This window comes from Leuresthes tenuis, unplaced genomic scaffold (assembly GCF_036924035.1).
Source record: "Leuresthes tenuis unplaced genomic scaffold, fLeuTen1.0.hap1 SCAF_6, whole genome shotgun sequence".
NCBI lineage: Eukaryota > Metazoa > Chordata > Actinopteri > Atheriniformes > Atherinopsidae > Leuresthes > Leuresthes tenuis.
The window spans coordinates 25,828,952-25,846,270 of NW_027325360.1; the positions used below are offsets into that span (position 1 = coordinate 25,828,952).

General features: G+C 41.6%; 1 protein-coding gene across 10 annotated transcripts in view; it reads left to right on the plus strand.

Moving 5' to 3' along the window:
- Positions 1–15,755, plus strand: part of fbrsl1 (fibrosin-like 1) — a 260,510-nt gene extending 244,755 nt beyond the window's left edge. For 3 of the 10 annotated variants that reach the window (XM_072388437.1, XM_072388440.1, XM_072388441.1), the window contains 12 exons: positions 901–1,160; positions 2,932–3,182; positions 6,590–6,640; positions 6,819–6,914; positions 8,061–8,132; positions 8,382–8,411; positions 8,694–8,765; positions 9,401–9,533; positions 10,190–10,273; positions 11,444–11,527; positions 12,305–12,569; positions 13,264–15,755. In XM_072388437.1, the coding sequence (XP_072244538.1) occupies positions 901–1,160; positions 2,932–3,182; positions 6,590–6,640; positions 6,819–6,914; positions 8,061–8,132; positions 8,382–8,411; positions 8,694–8,765; positions 9,401–9,533; positions 10,190–10,273; positions 11,444–11,527; positions 12,305–12,569; positions 13,264–14,566 (2,701 nt within the window). In that variant the 3' untranslated portion in view covers positions 14,567–15,755. Of the gene's footprint in view, positions 1–900; positions 1,161–2,613; positions 2,775–2,931; positions 3,183–6,589; positions 6,641–6,818; positions 6,915–8,060; positions 8,133–8,381; positions 8,412–8,693; positions 8,766–9,400; positions 9,534–10,189; positions 10,274–11,443; positions 11,528–12,304; positions 12,570–13,263 lie in introns of all 10 variants that reach the window. The other 7 variants (XM_072388444.1, XM_072388446.1, XM_072388438.1 and 4 more) reach the window with 6 other exon arrangements.
- Positions 15,756–17,319: the final 1,564 nt, after the last annotated feature.

The following is a 17,319-nucleotide window of genomic DNA, read 5'->3' on the forward strand; positions in this document are numbered from 1 at the left end:
TTGAGAGGTGTGTAATACCACATGTGATCTCTTTGCCACTGGCTAACAGCAAGGGAAAATAAAAATAATAATTCAACAAGCTGCCAACATTGGACAAGTTTCCCCTTTTGTACCAGATGTTGCAGATACAATAACTTTCGTGATAAAGTCCATGATAAAATAATCTGCAAGAATTCCAAATTAATGCAATATAGTGGAAAATTCAATATTCCACAGGACGTCGACTATTTTCTTGTGAATATTGATTTTCAACCTCACAAACTTGCAATAGCCAGATGTCAGTTTTACTCACTGTAATCAATGAGTTCTGCAGAACATAAAGGACAGTCAACTGTTTCCCATTTCACCTCACCCTCTCAAATTGTACCCTCAGCGTTTTTTAGTCCAATATAATAAATATAAGAGGTGCTCTTAGAAAATAATTCTTGTATTGACAAAGCATAGTGTCAAGCGTACTTTCAGTACAGCTGAACTCTAGTGACTTAAGTGACTATCAGAAAAGCACATTCTTACAGAACACTGTCACAACCGATAAAGCGCAGTTTGTATTTTCAGTAGCTGTGTCACAATATACTGGTATTAACAATAATCATGATTATAAATCAATGAAATACCCATTTCTTGTATTGACGGTATGATACATTTTTTTGTTCTTAGCTGATATAGTTTGTGTAAAAAGTAAAAAAGTTCTTTATCTCCTATTTTGAAAAAAACTCAAAAGACAAATTAGTCAAATTAGTTTTTGATTGATATTGTAATCGTGAATGCTTTTAATCATGATTATTGTGTGGTGAAAATCAGATATCATCAGCCCCGATTTATAGTATGAATTTACATTGTAACTTATCATTATTTTAATGGAGACTGTCAACTGTCTTTTTTTTTCTATTGATCATACAGCCACAGCAGCAGTCCAGTGGGTCTTCCCAAACAGCATCTTCCCCCATCCCCTCACCACCACCTCAGTGGGCTCCCATCCTCGGCTCCTGCCTTGCCTCTGTCCATAGCCAATCTCTCTACCTCGCACTATTCCTCCCTACGGAGCCCGGCCCATCGCCATTCGGCCATGTTTGCAACCCCAGCCACACTGCCTCCACCACCGACCTTACCAACCAACAGTTTAGTGGTGCCTGGACACCCTGCCGGCACCCCCTACCCAGGTAAAGCTGGGAACCACACACGTTAGATGGTAGCCTCACTCCAGAAACAGCTTCTGAGACACAATAGCTTAAAAGGGACCATCACTTGCTTTAAGTTCTGCTCCTTTTTTAAAGAAAGCACTGTAAGCAGTGGTTACATTTATTATAATTTTTGCATTTCTTTGTCAAACATAGACTCATCAAACAAATGTAACATATTTGTATGTAATTAGTTTTACTACATCCGTTTTGATTTTGATATAATATACAAGTACACTCTGATCACAGGCTAGGTTAGTTTGTGTACTGTAGTGATCTCTTAATATTAAAGGGTGTATATTGGTTTCAGTTGCATTAGACCTGATTGCATAACTTTTCTAGATTCATGTTACAGTTCCAATTATAAAAAGATGTTTACATATGCAGAAATAGTATATACCAACAGGATAACTGGCCTTCAACCTACAGTTATTACTTAGATATGTTGAAATCGTATGAAACTAGTTAAAAACTAGTCAAAAAAGTGTTTGATTTGCTTCTCTGGTAAGTACTAATTTATTTCATTGTCAAGTTTTTTATATCCAAGCTTATCATTTCTATTTCTCTATTGATGCACGTGGTCATCTTTAAGTTGCTAAATCTACTTATGTGGACTATTTGTTTCTCCATCTTTTAACTTGTAACTTTTCTTCGATTATTCTGTCCAGATTCCAATATTTTAGATTAGTTTTCCTCAAAGCCTTTTACGTAGTGCATTAGTGATAAAACTTTTGATCAAATCAGTAGAACATTAGAACCTAGAACAAGATATTTTGTTCAGTAATAGCAGTATAAAGTTGGCCCCTTTCCTAAAGGTTTGCATATTCTTAAAGGCATGTTGTGGGTGAAGATACTGGAAATGAAGTTAAGTTTGTATAGCAAATTCAGAATTCACAAATAACCATATCAATAATAAGAAATTGTTCAAAGGCCTTGACTAGAAAATCACCAACAGGTATTACAGAATCAAAAGGAATCTTTACTGGAAATAAATTGCTCATTTATAACGACTGTATTCTTGTGGTTGCTGTAAACGGCACCACAGATCGATGATGAATTTTTAGTTCCAAAGTCACTCTAAGAGGGCTTGGATGAGTCAGTGAAAGATGTCATCTTACAACTGGACAGCCATCCCAGCTGGAGACATTTTCTCAATGCTGGGAGCAGCACTTAAGCAGTTTGAATATTTTTTTCCATTTCACCAATAGAGATATTTCTCATAGCATCTATACATGATTTGTATCAATTTAATGTCTGAAAGTCTAAGCAAGACAGACAGTTTTCTGCTGTAAAATAAGAAGAATAATGTTTCCAGTAAAAGTGGATGTCTCCAAAATATGTCATAAACATGTCATTTGTGCAATGACTTTCTAATAGAGGGCAAGAGTGTGTGTGTTTTCTGCTGGGATGACTCTTGGTTCTCTCTTGTCTTTAGATACCAGCCTGTTGATATCATTCAACCAACCAATCATGTATTGCCAGCCTCATTCGGGGATTCTGATTGGCACATTGTCACAGGCAACTCTCTTACCACCACCAATGAGTCCCCACGTAGAAAATCCTCACAGCATGAGCTGGAGAAACAGAGAATGCCAGGTGACTATTTTCTTTCTTCTACATTCGTTGTAAAGACTGACTGGCCGCCCGTGCCTTTTTTTTTTCTGTGTCCCCCGCTCCCTCCCCCACCCCTTTTTTCTTTCTTTCTTTCCTTTTTTTTTTTTTTTTTGGTTTTCCTCGCTCTCCTTTCTTGCAGAGCATGATATCCTGAGGCAGGAGCTGAACAACCGCTTCCTGGTTCAAAGTTCAGAGCGGGGCCGGGGGCCGTCCGCCTCGCCACTGGCCCCCGTGTCACTCCTGAGGGCCGAGTTTCACCAACACCAGCACATGCACCAGCACCAACACACCCACCAGCACACCTTCACGCCCTTCCCCGCCAGTCTGCCCCCGGCCGCCATCCTCACCCCGCCCACCGCACCCCCCATGGTGCGTACCCAAGCCAGAAATGTGAGGATAAGTAAAAAGAAAAGCTCCCGTAATTTCCCACCAACCTCACCTATCACCCCTCCAATCTCCTTTTCAATCAACTCCTCCCTTTTTTCTTCAACCCCAAATTTACCAAATATGTCCCATAGCTGTACAGACCCCTGGTTTTAAAGAAAATAATTCCTTCAGTTTGAATTTTTCTCTTTGTTTTCTTCATCCTGGAGCATCACCTTTGCTCTACCTCAGTAGGAGAGAACCGCCCACTTCCTGTCACTTCCCCATACACAAACTACACTTTAGTATCTCTATTAGTTTTCCATATACATGCTAATTGCTCCATAGGTTGGTCAAACTTAGCCAAATACATACCGTATATACTTGCTTGTACTCTAAGGTATTCATCCATAGTGGCATTGTGTTTAATGGCACATCCACACAGTATGCATCATATTTGATAGAGGCTATTTCTGACTCATGGCATGCATGCCAAGAGACCGTTAACAGATTTCATTAAAAATCTTAACCCGACTTTCAACTTTCACATAGATTTTATTTTCTAGTGTTTGCTGATGATCAAAAAGTGGAATTGCCTGAAGGCAGTTTTTCAGTTGCTTGCATATGGATGTGTTTTAAATTTGATCATTTACCCGCAGACAGAGAGCAACAAAGGTGCCATCAAACAGTGCGTGTGTGTGAGTGCATTCCTGCAGATTCTTTTTTTCTGTGCAGGTTTCTGTAGTTTGTGTGTACATGTGTGTTACCCAAGAGTAACCATCCTACCATCCTTTACAATGACAAATTCAAAGCTTTGCAGCAGTTCAAATGACTTCATTGCAGATAAAGGGAGAATGACATAATTTTAAGCTGTTTGATAATGTTTCTAATTGCTTTCTAATTGCTTTCCATGCCGTCAAGTCTTAGATTTTGAGGGCGGGTGGGGGTGTGGGTGGGTTGAGAGTGGTGGTTCCTACACTGCTCTCAGATTAGGACAAAGGAAAAAAGGTTATGATTATTCATCCATCATTTCAAATGCACAGCAATCTCTGGCAGTCATTTCAGATGGGTCCCCATTTGTAGCTTTGTTGCATTAGTCTAATAGATCTAATCCATCATGTCATGACCTCTGATTAAGAGCCTGTGGTCCCATTAGGGCTCCTCTCCAAGATTATCCCCATCCTGTACATTAGAAATCAAAGCTCTGGTATTTATGGCCCAGTCTCAGATAAGTACAGAGACTGTTAAGATAGTTCTCTAGCCAACAAACAAGCAGTTTTCTGGTCTGCTATTCATTCCTGACATGGTAGGAATTATGTGCAGTACGCAGGCCTCTCTTTGAAGATGAAAGGGGCGATTTCCACCATTTCACTAATTCTGGCATTGTTTTAGTATTTCAGCCCATGATGTACCCCACCCCCATCTTTGATTGTGTTTTTTCAGTGAGATTTGAGACTGACATTAATGCCCTCTACTGTTTTTTGTTGTAGTTGTTACCTAACTTCTACTTCTTCCCCTCCCTCATGCCCCTAAGTAACAATGTTGCTTTTCTTTAATTTGGTGCTTTCTTAGAGAAATAGGAGTAATGATGATGCTGTTGTTGTTTTTACTGTTTTGTCATGAAAAGGCAGACCTAGTATTTCCCAGCTGTGCTTACTCTCTCTCTTGCTCTCCTACCTTTTTTTCTCCTGCTCTCTAGACACCCCATGTCATTTCAACTATGTAACAGCCCTTGGCTAATGGCTGTAATTAATGAAATTATGAAGCCTGTATATTTGTTTATTGCTCTATGCCCTCAAGCAGCTAGCTTGCCAAATGGAAGCAGTGAATGGCCGCCTCCTTGTCCCTGCCATGTATTTGGACGAGGAATGCCCTTAATTGTTATAAGATGAAATATTAAGCTTTAATTAGCTAAAGCTGTTTACTATAAAACTGTGACAGCTACTATAAATTCTAAAGGCAAGACTTTGTATTTTCCTTCTTTTTTTTCTTTTACAAGGCCGTAAAGCAGCCAGATTCCTTTTTTCAGTGTCAGACATGAAACAGGCCGTGCCTTCAGAAATGCAGAGAAGCTGTTTAATGAGCTTGGAAGCTGGCTTGGCGTTTCCTCTCAATAGGCTGCCTGTCTTTGAAATGGGCCTATTATCGCCCTCAGACATGGTCGCCAACACCGTCACTGCCACTGCTGCCATTTTGTGTGCAGATGTAAAAGGCTCTTCTACACCAGAGGGCCCCTGACCCAAACCCTGCAGCTCCACCAGTGACTTAGCCAGCCCTGCACACGCTCCCCCCTCAACCACCCGTGTCGCAGCACTTGCACACACAGATTCTGAATCATACCCATTCATTTTCCCATTTTATGTAAACCCAAAACATCTGCGCCTGCCAAGAGAGCTTTGTGAAAACACTCGCAAAAAGTACCTGCAAATGGTTTGTGTATTTGTGGAATAGGAATAAGTTACTGTCACTTGTAATTAGCCGTTTTCAAAATAGAGAACCAGTATTGGCTTGCAAACAGTCATACAAAGTCCCCATTCATGTGCAGGGCAACTTTTTCTGCTCTGTCTCTTTCTCCCCTCCTTCTCAGCTTACTGACTAGATTCACATGTGTTCAGGGCATGATCGGAATTTTTTTTTTCTTTCATAAAACCACAGTTTTTATATGGCAAATTCCAGTCAAAATTAGTCTTATAGGCATAAGCTCAGCCACAGATTTCTTCACATTAAATCACTGTGTGAAGGTGATGTCAGTTTCATGCTCAACTGTTCTGAATTAGCCCCTAACCATTTCAAATGTCTCAATTTAGTTTCAGTCAAATGAGGTAAAATGGTCACACTGCTCAAATATTCTGTTCATGGTCTCATGCACAGACCTGCTCTTTGACTAAATCTCATTACAAGTCAGCATTTTGAACAATGAAATCAAGCTACTTGCCTCCCTGTATTCTCTTACAGTATATATACCTTTAGGGCTTGTAGTTTGAAAGAAAAAAGAAAATAAGAAAAAAAAAGTTGCAGCACTCAAAAGCAATTGGAATCATATTTCAGCATTTTTTTTCCAGTGAATAGAAACAAGTGTTGTAGTTTTAAAATGATCTGTTTTCTAAGATTGGTCTCCCCGCCCAACGTCTGTAAGCTCAATTGGAAAGTCATGAAGGCTGTCTTCATCCTGGCAGGCTGCTGAAGTGGTCGTATTGTTAGTGATTTAACTGCCTATCTGACCATGCTATTTAATGAAACCCATGACTGGTGCAAGCTAGTTGCTTTACCCTGGGGCTTATTATTATGGCTTTCAACCTGCCTGTGACCAGTTACAGATGTTGATCATGTGTTTTACTTTTGTAAAGTAAAAATACGGACATGTTCTTTTTTAAAGAAGGCTTTTATATGAAGGACTTTTGTTGCCTAATTCTTTTCTCTCTTTTCTCCTCCAGTTCGACAAATACACCCCCAAGCTGGACAATCCATTCATCAGACATTCAAATGTGAGTTTATTTTGTCATTCTGATGTAAATACACTATTTGCATTTGGCAAATCAAATATTTGACATATTTGAATGTTGCCGTGGCTTTGTGTGTGCACATGCTTGAGTCCTGTACGTATCTCTGTATGATTTTGTTATGTGTCTTTCTGTGTCTCCCATCCTCCTCTTTTCTCCCCAGTTCTTTCCCTCCTATCCCCCAACCATGCCAGGCATGCCCCCGCTGCTCCCACACTCAGGACCCTTCAGCTCACTACAAGGAGCCTTCCAGCCCAAGGTCAGACCCACATCCCAACCCTCAATCCACAAGCTATAAACAGGCAGAGAATATTGGAAAGCAGAAAACGCACATCTGAAATTAAGAATAAGTACAGCACTCAAAAGGCAACCCAACATTTTTAAATGCAGCCAAACTATTTTGTTTTTAATAAAATGACAAGTTTAAGCTAGTCATAGTTTCTCAGATTGAAAAATTTAAATATAATTAACAATGAGATATGTCAGTAATAAATTAAATAAGTATTGAGCATAGATATGTTACACTAACAGCTTTAAACCACACCATTATGTGAGAAGCACCAAGCTACTGTTTTTGGTTGAGCCTTTTCAGATCATCATTAGATATATATATTAGATATATATATAAAAGATAGTCTTGAAGGGTATCCATCTCATCTAACTATTGTATTCATCTTATCAAGAATTAAAAAGATGTATACCATAGTAAGCTTACCCAAAAATACTATGTGCTAGCCTTTTGCATCTCACTAACAACTTTATAATGCTATGTCAGACCTAACTGAACTTGAAACAGGGTCAGAGCTACATGCTTAGCCAAGCCGTCACTGGCAATGCTGAAGAACAAAATTGCTGCATGTCTGTTTAGGAGAGCAGACGAGAGAAGACGTAGGGGATGTGAAGGGGTAGGAGGGTGAGAGTCTGTCTGGCAGATGCTCAGAGGCTGTGACCTGGAGTAAGCCACCAATCAAAGCTGGCCTAAATCCGCTGGCCCTATTCCCAGTGGGCTCAGTCATGGAGGGGCCCTTTTGTTGAAGGTCCCTCCAGATGGTTCAAGGAACACTCGTATGCATCCAAACCCCTTGCTAAGTATTCTTGGAGAAAAACGTGGGGGTTTTCAGTTTTATCTACATTGGCTATATAGCTGGTTTTTACATATATATATATGGTTTATAGCATTACTGAGGAAGTATAGGACTTACAATTCCAAGTTTTAAGATATTCTGGTGGGTTTAAAAAAGACACTTACACATAAGTCATTGAGTCCTATAATGATACCTCCTTCCCTGAGGATGTTTATCAGGACAGCCATCTTTTTAAAAAAAATGTTTACGCATGTTTTTACTTTAATCTGTTTGTTCACCATGTATCTTTTTCTTTGTCTCTCTTTCTCTCTCTCTGTCAGGCTTCTAATCCCATTGATGTAGCAGCACGTCCTGGAGCAGTTCCTCACACACTGCTACAAAAGGATCCACGGGTAAGCATCAGACAGATAACACCTCGGCCGGGCTGTCCTTGCTCTTTTTCTTCTGCTAAAATCATGCATATGTGTGTCAGAGACACAATGTAAATCTTTACAGAAACATCCTTTCTTAGGAAAAGGCATTTTTCCTCACATATCTCTTTGAACACATGTATCCAAAGAGTCTGAAAATAGGAACATGCATTTTTATGTCCTGGCTATTTGTGTACATTGATGATAATGGATATCTGTTTGTCCATACAGATAAGTGATCCATTCAGGACATCGGTTAGGGTAAGTAAATACCTGATTTCTTTTTGTAAAGCGCTTTATCTCTTTGGCCAGGCCACAAAGTCTAGAACCTCAAATTCCTCAACAATTCACCATCAAGTGCAGGGTATGGCTGCATCTATGGGGTTAAAGTCAGGGATAGATATTTTTATTCCATTTCCTTGTTGAAAATCCTCACAAGTTCCCACTTTGTAGTCTGGCCAGAAAATCTCAATGCCAGAATCCATTTTTAGCTCCCCATATCAAAGTCAGCAGGCTAACCCCAGTTTCTCTCTAAATTTTTAGAAACCTGGCAAGTGGTGCGCAGTACATGTCCAGATCGCATGGCAGATCTACCACCACCAGCAGAAAATGAAGGTGCGTGAGTTGGATAATTATATCTTACAGGAATCTTGCTGTCATGTAAAAACAGACATCTTCTATTGGTTATGGAATAACAGCCTAAATAATGCTAAGTACCCAGCTCAGCTTATCATGTCATATTTGCTAGGAAATGTGAGATTATAAAAACAAGATGGATGTTACAAAAAAAAAAAACTCATCTTCCTCTGAGAGAGTGTTGCTGTAAGCAACACAATTTTAAAAGACAGAGTAACACCCTGCAATCATAGTAAATGCAATATGCTCAAATCAAATATTTAAAAATGAATAGTTATATAGACTAAAACTGCCTGTGGGTTACCTTTCCCTGTCTCTCTCTGGTATGTCTTGCCACGAAGATCCTGAGCTATTGCTACTGGCCTGTTGGTGTCAGTCCTTTCTGGGCCCTGAACCCCCGTTACCAAGGATTTAGTGTTCCTAATCAGCTTACATACATTTGCTATGACACAGCTGGCCAGAATTGGAGACATGGAGCCTTTGTCTCTTTTCTTCTGAAATTTCTGTCAGCGTAGTCGAAGACAAATCCCGCTCATCTCTGTTACTGGACATGTTATGTGCTGTCATGTGCCGACCTAATTTTCTCTGTCCGTCTGTCCTTGTCTCAACTCCAGCAAATGCAGCTTGACCCCCACAAACTAGACATGAATGGGAAGCTGGATCTGTTCAGTCGACCCCCTGCTCCAGGAGTTTTTCCAGGGTTCCCATACCCTCACGACCTGGCACGACCCCTCTTTCCTTCCACAGGTCAGTCAGGTCCTTCAGTACTCAGCACAAATCAGCATGTTTCAGAAAAAGATTAACGATTTAAGATACTCAAATTATCTCATTTTAAAGCCTTCAGATGCCAAAGACTCTAATGAAATGGCATCAACATCTTTTTTTCTCGCATGTAATGTTCACTTAATTATAGTGCTTTTGCAGCAAATGTTTTGCCAGTAAAGGAAGTCAAATTTGTCTATGAATATGCATGACTCTCAGTTAGGTAATTGACTGATTTGCCCCACACTGGAGGGCAACAGCAAGGAGAGTGGCCTTTGACTGGTAATTATGCAGTGGTTTGTCAGAGAGACTCCTGTAATTGGCTCTTTCATTAACAATTCATGGGATATGGGTGATGGTAACACTGTTGTAAAAGAGTTAGTTACACATTCAGGACTGACCTCACTAAGCTGCTACAGATTCAAGCAGAAATATGTGAGAGCTGCAATACAAGAATGAATGGCATATCATTGGCGTTACTCAGCAATCTCTCAACTAATCTATGTTTGCTGTAATCAGCAAATATTTGTTTACACTTTGTATTTTGTCTAATTTCAGGGGTCAGATTTATGATTGTGCTTCTTTAGAGAGTTCTATACTATTTGATTGGATGATATTAATGATCCTTTTTGTTCTGATAGGGTCCGGGCATCCAGCTCCCTCTCCATATGGGCCCGCCCCCCATCACAGCAGCTTCCTGCCTCCGAGCCATTTGGCAGGTAAGTGTAAGTAACCCCATGTTTACCATTTTTTACACATTTATCTCCTCTTTCTCACTATGTATTCCTCACTCACTCTCCCTAATTTGCATTCATGTTGGAATTTCAGTACAAGCCAACAGGGTGTAATTTGAATCATAGAAATTTATAGTCTTGATCTTAGGTTCATTTCAAGGGTAATGTAGAATCCAGTTGGCCACAGCCAGCTGCAGCACTTCTTGGGCAAACTCGTGGTTTACGGTAATAGAGTGTAGCCATATTACAATCAGTCAGAATGAGTCATAGCACAACCTAAAATAACTCTTGCCTGGGCCTATTAAAAAAGACGTAGCTTCTAGACCTATATGTCATCTCTGGTTTGTCTGGACTAATTGTATGCAGTGCGACATTGCATATGATGCTGTTTTCTATGAGCTTGGGAAGCAGATTTTTGTCTTTTTGTAGGAAAAGATTAGGTTTTAATTTTGATTTTTTTGTTTTTAATTTTTCAGTCATATTTTACTATTGTATCTGAGGCACTTTTTGGGTCCAGAGTGGTTAGATGGTTTATGGAGTAAATGGAAGACTCCATTAATTCTGCACTTATGAATGCATGGTAAATGAGGAGGAAGATTGAGAAAAATGTATGTGTGATGCAGAAGAGATTCCTCAATTGTTGTCTTTTCTAAAAAATAGCAACAAGCCTCAGAGCTAAATACTCTAACCCTAATCTCTTAATAAGTTCTGCATTTCTTGATGGAATGTTGATTTAAAATGCAACAGCAAATCAGTCATAGAATGTTGTTCATAGAAATTTGTGTGATTCCTGTAAATTAGGAGGCTGTAGTCTGTGGAGTGCATCAGTCACTAAATTTCCAATTCTGCACCCCCTAATTCCCCTGTCCTGCACTAGTCCTTTTTCAGCTCTGCTCCAAGAACTTAAACTAATTTCCCAATCAGACAGTATTGTTCCATTTGCCCCAGCTGGGTCAGGGGCACTCAACTCCAGTTAGTGGCAGTGAATCCTGTGCCAGGAAACCTGGGTACTGCAGGATTACCAAGCAAAGAGCTAGCGTGGCAGCGCTAACAAAAGCACAGCTCACTTGTAAGAGAAAAGCTGAGTGGAACGGGTTGGTGTTGGGGTGAGCACCGTTAACCAGCCCCCCCTTTAGCTAATCCCTGTTTGGCATTTTGCAGATCCATTCAGTCGCTCCAGTTCCTTTGGCGGCCTCGGCAACCTTTCAAGCAGTGCCTTCGGAGGATTAGGCAACCCTTCGCTTGGTAAGCGCTGGCCCCCGCTCCTCCTCCACTGCCCCCCACCCCATTCAATCTGGCTCCTATGGCCAGTAACAGAACAGAGTAGGACCACAGGGATAGCCAGGAGGGGAGGAAAAAAAACGCTTAGCTCTAGTTTCTGTGTCAAAACAGCACTAGTCCAGCAAGGCCCTACAAGGCAGCAGAACACACACCACAGAAAACCTTCTCTCAGCTTCCACTTGATCCACCAGTGATGTCTCCAACAGGCTGGCTTTAATCTGGCTGTGTTGCTGCCAACAGGCGCTCTTATGTCTGCTGTTTGGTGGCAATTCATCTATTAATTATTTGACAAGCCCCTTCTGCATCACCATGGAGAATCTTTTCCTTCTGCTTCCTTCTTTCTATGCCTTCCTCTCTTTTTCTTCATCCCTCCTATTTTTGCATGCCAAATCAGTTACCCTGTTGTGAAAATGGATGTGATTGGAATAGACATGCTGTGGAATGCTAAGGTCTCCCTTGGCTTTTCACAGCTCTCAACTCAAGAGGGCAAGTGAGTCTCCCCTGTTCATCCGGTGGGAGGGGGGGGCTTTAGTCTAAAAGCAAATGAGTAGTTTTTTTTTCTGTGGTGGGGGTAGCTATTAACCTCTAACTCTTTCACTCAGCTTCACCAAGAGAACCTCCAGAGACAAAAACAAAAGCAGCTTTTGTTGTCGAGTCTTTCTCATCTTATGTGTCCTAAAGAAGGTTTGGTGCCCAATTAACTTACAGTGGGTCCCACGCCTGTCTACTTGTTTACCTCAGGGTCCAACAATGTGTTTGGCTCCAAGGAGGGCCCAGGAGGACTGCCCACATTTGGTAGCCCCCACCACGACACCTGGAACAGACTTAGACGCACACCACCATCTTTCCCCACTCCGCCACAGTGGCCCAAAACTGCAGACGCTGAGAGAAGCAGCTCAGCCAACAGCCATGAGAGAGAGCGCGACAGGGAAAGAGACAGAGAGCGGGAGAGGGAAAGAGAGAAAAGAGATTCATCCATTGGAAAAGAGGAGAAGGATAAAGACAGGTGAGACGAATTAAACTTTATTTCCAATGTTTATGAATAATATTTAGATCATTAGCTTCTATTACACCTCAGTGAAGCATAACTAAACTTAAAAATAGTGCACATACACAAATGCATATATTTTTGCCATTTTGATTAAGAATTTGACCCAGCTCTTAATTGCATTGTTTAAAACAAACGTCTGATCTCTCAACCAAATGTAAAGGTTAAAAATAATGAACAAGTAAACAAACTATTCACATACAAGCTCAAATACCTGATGAAAAATTTAAAGATATAACCACAGCAATTATGCTACTATCCCAGCTTGTAGTATCATATGTGTTAAATCAGCATACATTTGGACAAAGTAAAGTCTTTTGAAGGAAAAGGGAAAAAGTGACAATTCTAGTTGATACTGATACAGATTTGCTTCATGTGTCTGAGTAACAGACATAAATCAAACAATAAGCAGCTCTGAGAAAAGCTATTTGTCAAAAATTTAATTGGGCCACTGTGTGGTATTCTATCAGAATGAAGGGCCTATTGTCAGATTCAGAAACTGTCTACATCAGAAGAAGATAAGAGCGTGGAAATTTATTTTTTTTGTTATTTTTTTCTTAAAGTCTAGGAAACCTTTTTTTGGCAATTGAATCAATATAAATTTATATAAAATCAAATGAATGAACTAGAATGTTACATTATGTCACTGCAGGGATTCTGTGGAACGCAACCGCCACTCCAACCGTTCATCTCCTGCCTCAGCACCTGTCAGCTACCAGATCAGCAGCCTGATTCGCTCAAACAGCCAGAATTCGAATGATTCGGGTCGGCATCACAGTGGCAGCGTAGACCGGGTTCGTGAGGCAGAGAAGGAGCTACTGGAGCGCCACAGAGAGTCTTCCACACTAGTTGATGTGAAGGTGAAGGAGAGCCGCTCACCGGGCAAAGAGATGCTAGAGAGGAGACCCTCGGAGGACTCAATCAAACCTGCTCAGCGTTCTCCATCTCCCTATTCCAAAGCAGTGATCAATGAGCAGGGCATAAAGATGGCAGGTGGGCCTCCATCTACCCTGAAGGACAGCGAGAGGAAAGAGCCCCCACCTGCAGAGCTCCTCCACAAAGTAAAAAATGACATGAAGATTAAGGAGGAGAGGAAGGAGGAGCAGGAGGTCATGGTGGTTAGTTCGGAGCCACCCCCCCAACCACCGGCCCAAGCTATTTCTACACCTGTCAGCCAACCAGGACACCCTCACCACCACCACCCACCTCTGTCCCAGCAACCTCCTCTTCCCTCACCCCGTGGTAGTGATATTCAAGCACATGGCCTGCATGGTGTCCCCATGGCACACTCTCTGCCACTTTCTATGAGTGCCATGCCCCAAATGGGCAGCCTCAATGTGCTGGACAGAGCTCGAATGGCTCCCTTCATGGGAGTGAGCCCACTGGCAGGAAGAGAGCGCCTGCCACACACAGCTTTCCCATGGGACCCGCTTAGAGAGGCATACCGCAGCTTGGACCTGCAGCGACGCATGGATTTCCAGCTCAGGGCCGAGCATGGACATCGCTTCCCAAATGTATACGAACAGGAACGAGCCTACCGCGAAAGGGAGGCGCATGACTACTCACACCACGAGCACCTCTTGGAGGTGCGTAGGGAGCAGGAGAGGATGCGACAGCAGGCTGAGGAGCGAGAGCGCCTCCACCTGAGGGAGGAGCTGGACAGAGCACGCCTCCATCAGCTGCACCAGTCCCCAATGGAGGGCCATCTACCCCACATGCCCCCCTTTATGCCCCACCTGGGTGGCATGCCCTACCCCAGACTGAGTCCCTCCACAGGACACAATGGCCCTCTGAACAGAACACCCCCTACTGCCGCACTAAGTGCGCCCCCACCTCTTGTGCCAGCCGGCAGTGCCAGGCCAGCCTCGCCCAGGAGGACTACCCCCCTCACCACCACGCAGGACCCAAGGGACTACTCCCCATCTCGCAACCCCAAAGAAGTAGAGGCACGGTAGCTTCTTGAAATAGGGCACAAAGTCTTAGTGGGCACAGTCACAAGTCCAACTCCTTTTATCTGGGATCTTGTTTTGAACAAAATGCACTGCTCCTCTCCTGAGAAGAGAGAAACTCCCCAAGGGAAAGGGTATGATTGTACAAAGTAAAGGTGTGTAAGACTGATTAAGCACATGCCATGATTTTATTTTTAGTGGACTGGAGGTTTAATGATGTCGGTAAAGAAAACACAAATATGTGTATGTTTATCTCCGACTTAAATATTTGATAATTATTAATATATTAAACCAATTCCTTTTTTCTGCTTTGTGCCGAAAAGAAAAGTCCTGAAATGAGTTTGTACATTTCCTATCCTTGTTCCATGTATAGATATCATTTCTATGAAGTTTATGTATTTTGTGCATTTTACAATATTTATCCCAGCTGATTGTGAGACATATCCCTTATGATAATGTAAAGAGTTGATTTTGAATTAAACCATCTGTAATTTAACCTCATGGTACCAGGATATCCTCAGTGATGACAATGTACATTGCTACATTACAGACTTGTTTTGTTAATTTGTTTTGCCTTTGAGATATGCAGATAAATATATATTATGAGGTCTTTGTTCAGTCTCTGTAAAGAAAACTGATGTAAATAACCTGTTGATATTCTTCTCTGCAAGATTACATTGTAAATTTATTAGTCTTTTTAACCATTTGTAGAAAAACAAAATTTAAATGAAACATGTGGAAACACTTGCCTGTTGAATATCATGATAACAGACAAGTCTGGCCAACTGACAGAAAGGATGAAGGGAGGGTGTTGTAAGGAGACCTAGATGGATCATCTGCAATCTATGCAAAGCAGCACACAGCACCCTAATGAAGAAATCATCTGGAGGAATCAGACAATACTGGTGAAACTGAGAGAAACTTGGACTAACACATGTTTCTATGTACCAATAAATTAATGACAGGATTATTAAAAGACTTCCAAGTCACAAACTGGACCAGCCCCAGACAGAAAAGAAGGACACTTTTAGTGGACGGCAAAAAGACTCTCTCTGTCAACCTTGTGGTGTTGTGCAGTTGTTTTTCTTAGACTCTTGTATACAAAACAAGTAGAGTTTTAGGCGTGAAAAAAAAAGGAAAATGAACATTCATGGTTTAAAATGTACGGAATAAAGTTTGGACCTAATGTCAAATATTTCCTGCCTATCTTTCATCCTGCTGATGACAAATAGTAAATCTGTCTGTGAGCAAAACCAGCTGAGTGGTGTGTTTACATGTGGTTGATAGATTTGCCAATAATGCTTGTGCCTCAGTTTTCAGCATTTAATGTATTTGCTCATCTGATATCCAGCTATTATGTTGAAATCATAAAGGCAACTGACTTAGCTAGCAGAGTAGCCCAAAGCCATCAGATCATTTGACCATAATCTGTCAAACATGAGCTGCAGAGCTCTTCAGAGGGGATCGATGAGATTGGACCAAGGCAATACAGGGAGGGACTAATAGAACATTGATTTTGTATGAAAGCAGGTTTTGAGTGTTTGTGTTGCAGGTAACCGGTATTGACTGGCAGCCCAGCGGCATATTGACCCGTGGTCTGGACTCATTAAGAGGAGCAATGCCTGGGAGGCAGGCTATTGGATGGTGGAGGAGAGGCTCCTCTCTCTTCTCTTATGCCTCCTGTCCTCATGCACACCACTCATCAGCTTTTCTAATGAGGCCGGAAGGCACTGTGGAGTGGGCCGCAGAGGGAGTCCTGAGGTGCCCCATCCTGTTATTGACAAGACCTCGGCTGTGCTTGCCGCCTGTCCAGAGACAGCCAATTCATCCTGATAATGCTCCAACTACTCATCTCGCTGCTGTGTGCTGTGAGGCTCACCAATCCTGTCCCATGGCAGCAGCCCATAATGACAGCGTGGATCAAACCATGGCCAGGTCATTAGGGGATGTTATTGAAAATCAATGGCGCTTCTGTGTCTCACACACTCCAGCAGGGTTTTTAAAATGGCTCCTTGAAAAGACTGTTTGCCAGAATGTGGCTGGCGTATTGGGAAGACTTAAATCACTATCACTTTCAATTTAGACTCCTAGTAATTGAACCACATATTCCTCCTGCGGGTAGCATCTGTCAGTGGCCAGCTCCACTTTATGCACTGTGTGCTTGTCGTCCTAATAATCTAGTCAACAACAGGCACTTAACCCATGTACTTATCATAGAGACTGCATAGAGATTTTTTCCTGCAACTATTATTTACCAGGCAAGCTTTGGTGTAAGAAAAACCCACACCTTAAATTTCCCCCTGACTCAATCACTCTGTCCGCTGCTGTATCCATTTTGCTGCCGAGTGTGGAACGGCCCTCCGGAGATGAAAAGCTCCATCAATTTCACTCATCGTCTAGCAAGGTCAATTTATTTCAGCACACAGTCCATCATCAGATGGGAATCAATTGACACATTGCCTGGCATATCCAACCCAAGGTGGATTATTAGAGCGTCTGCAATTGTCGGCTCCCTGTCAGAGTCATTCCTCATGTGTGATGGTTTTTTCTTTTATATATTTACTTAATATAATTTACTGTTTGATGTAGAATTGTTACTATGACAGGATTTCATCTAACTGTATCACAAAAAAGCAACACATTTTTTTTCTTACATATTTCTCTACTATAATCCCAATTAATAGGATACGGTAGTATCTGAGGTAAAACATTGTCTTATTGTTCCACTAATCCTCTTCATTTATCTGTGAGAAACCTCA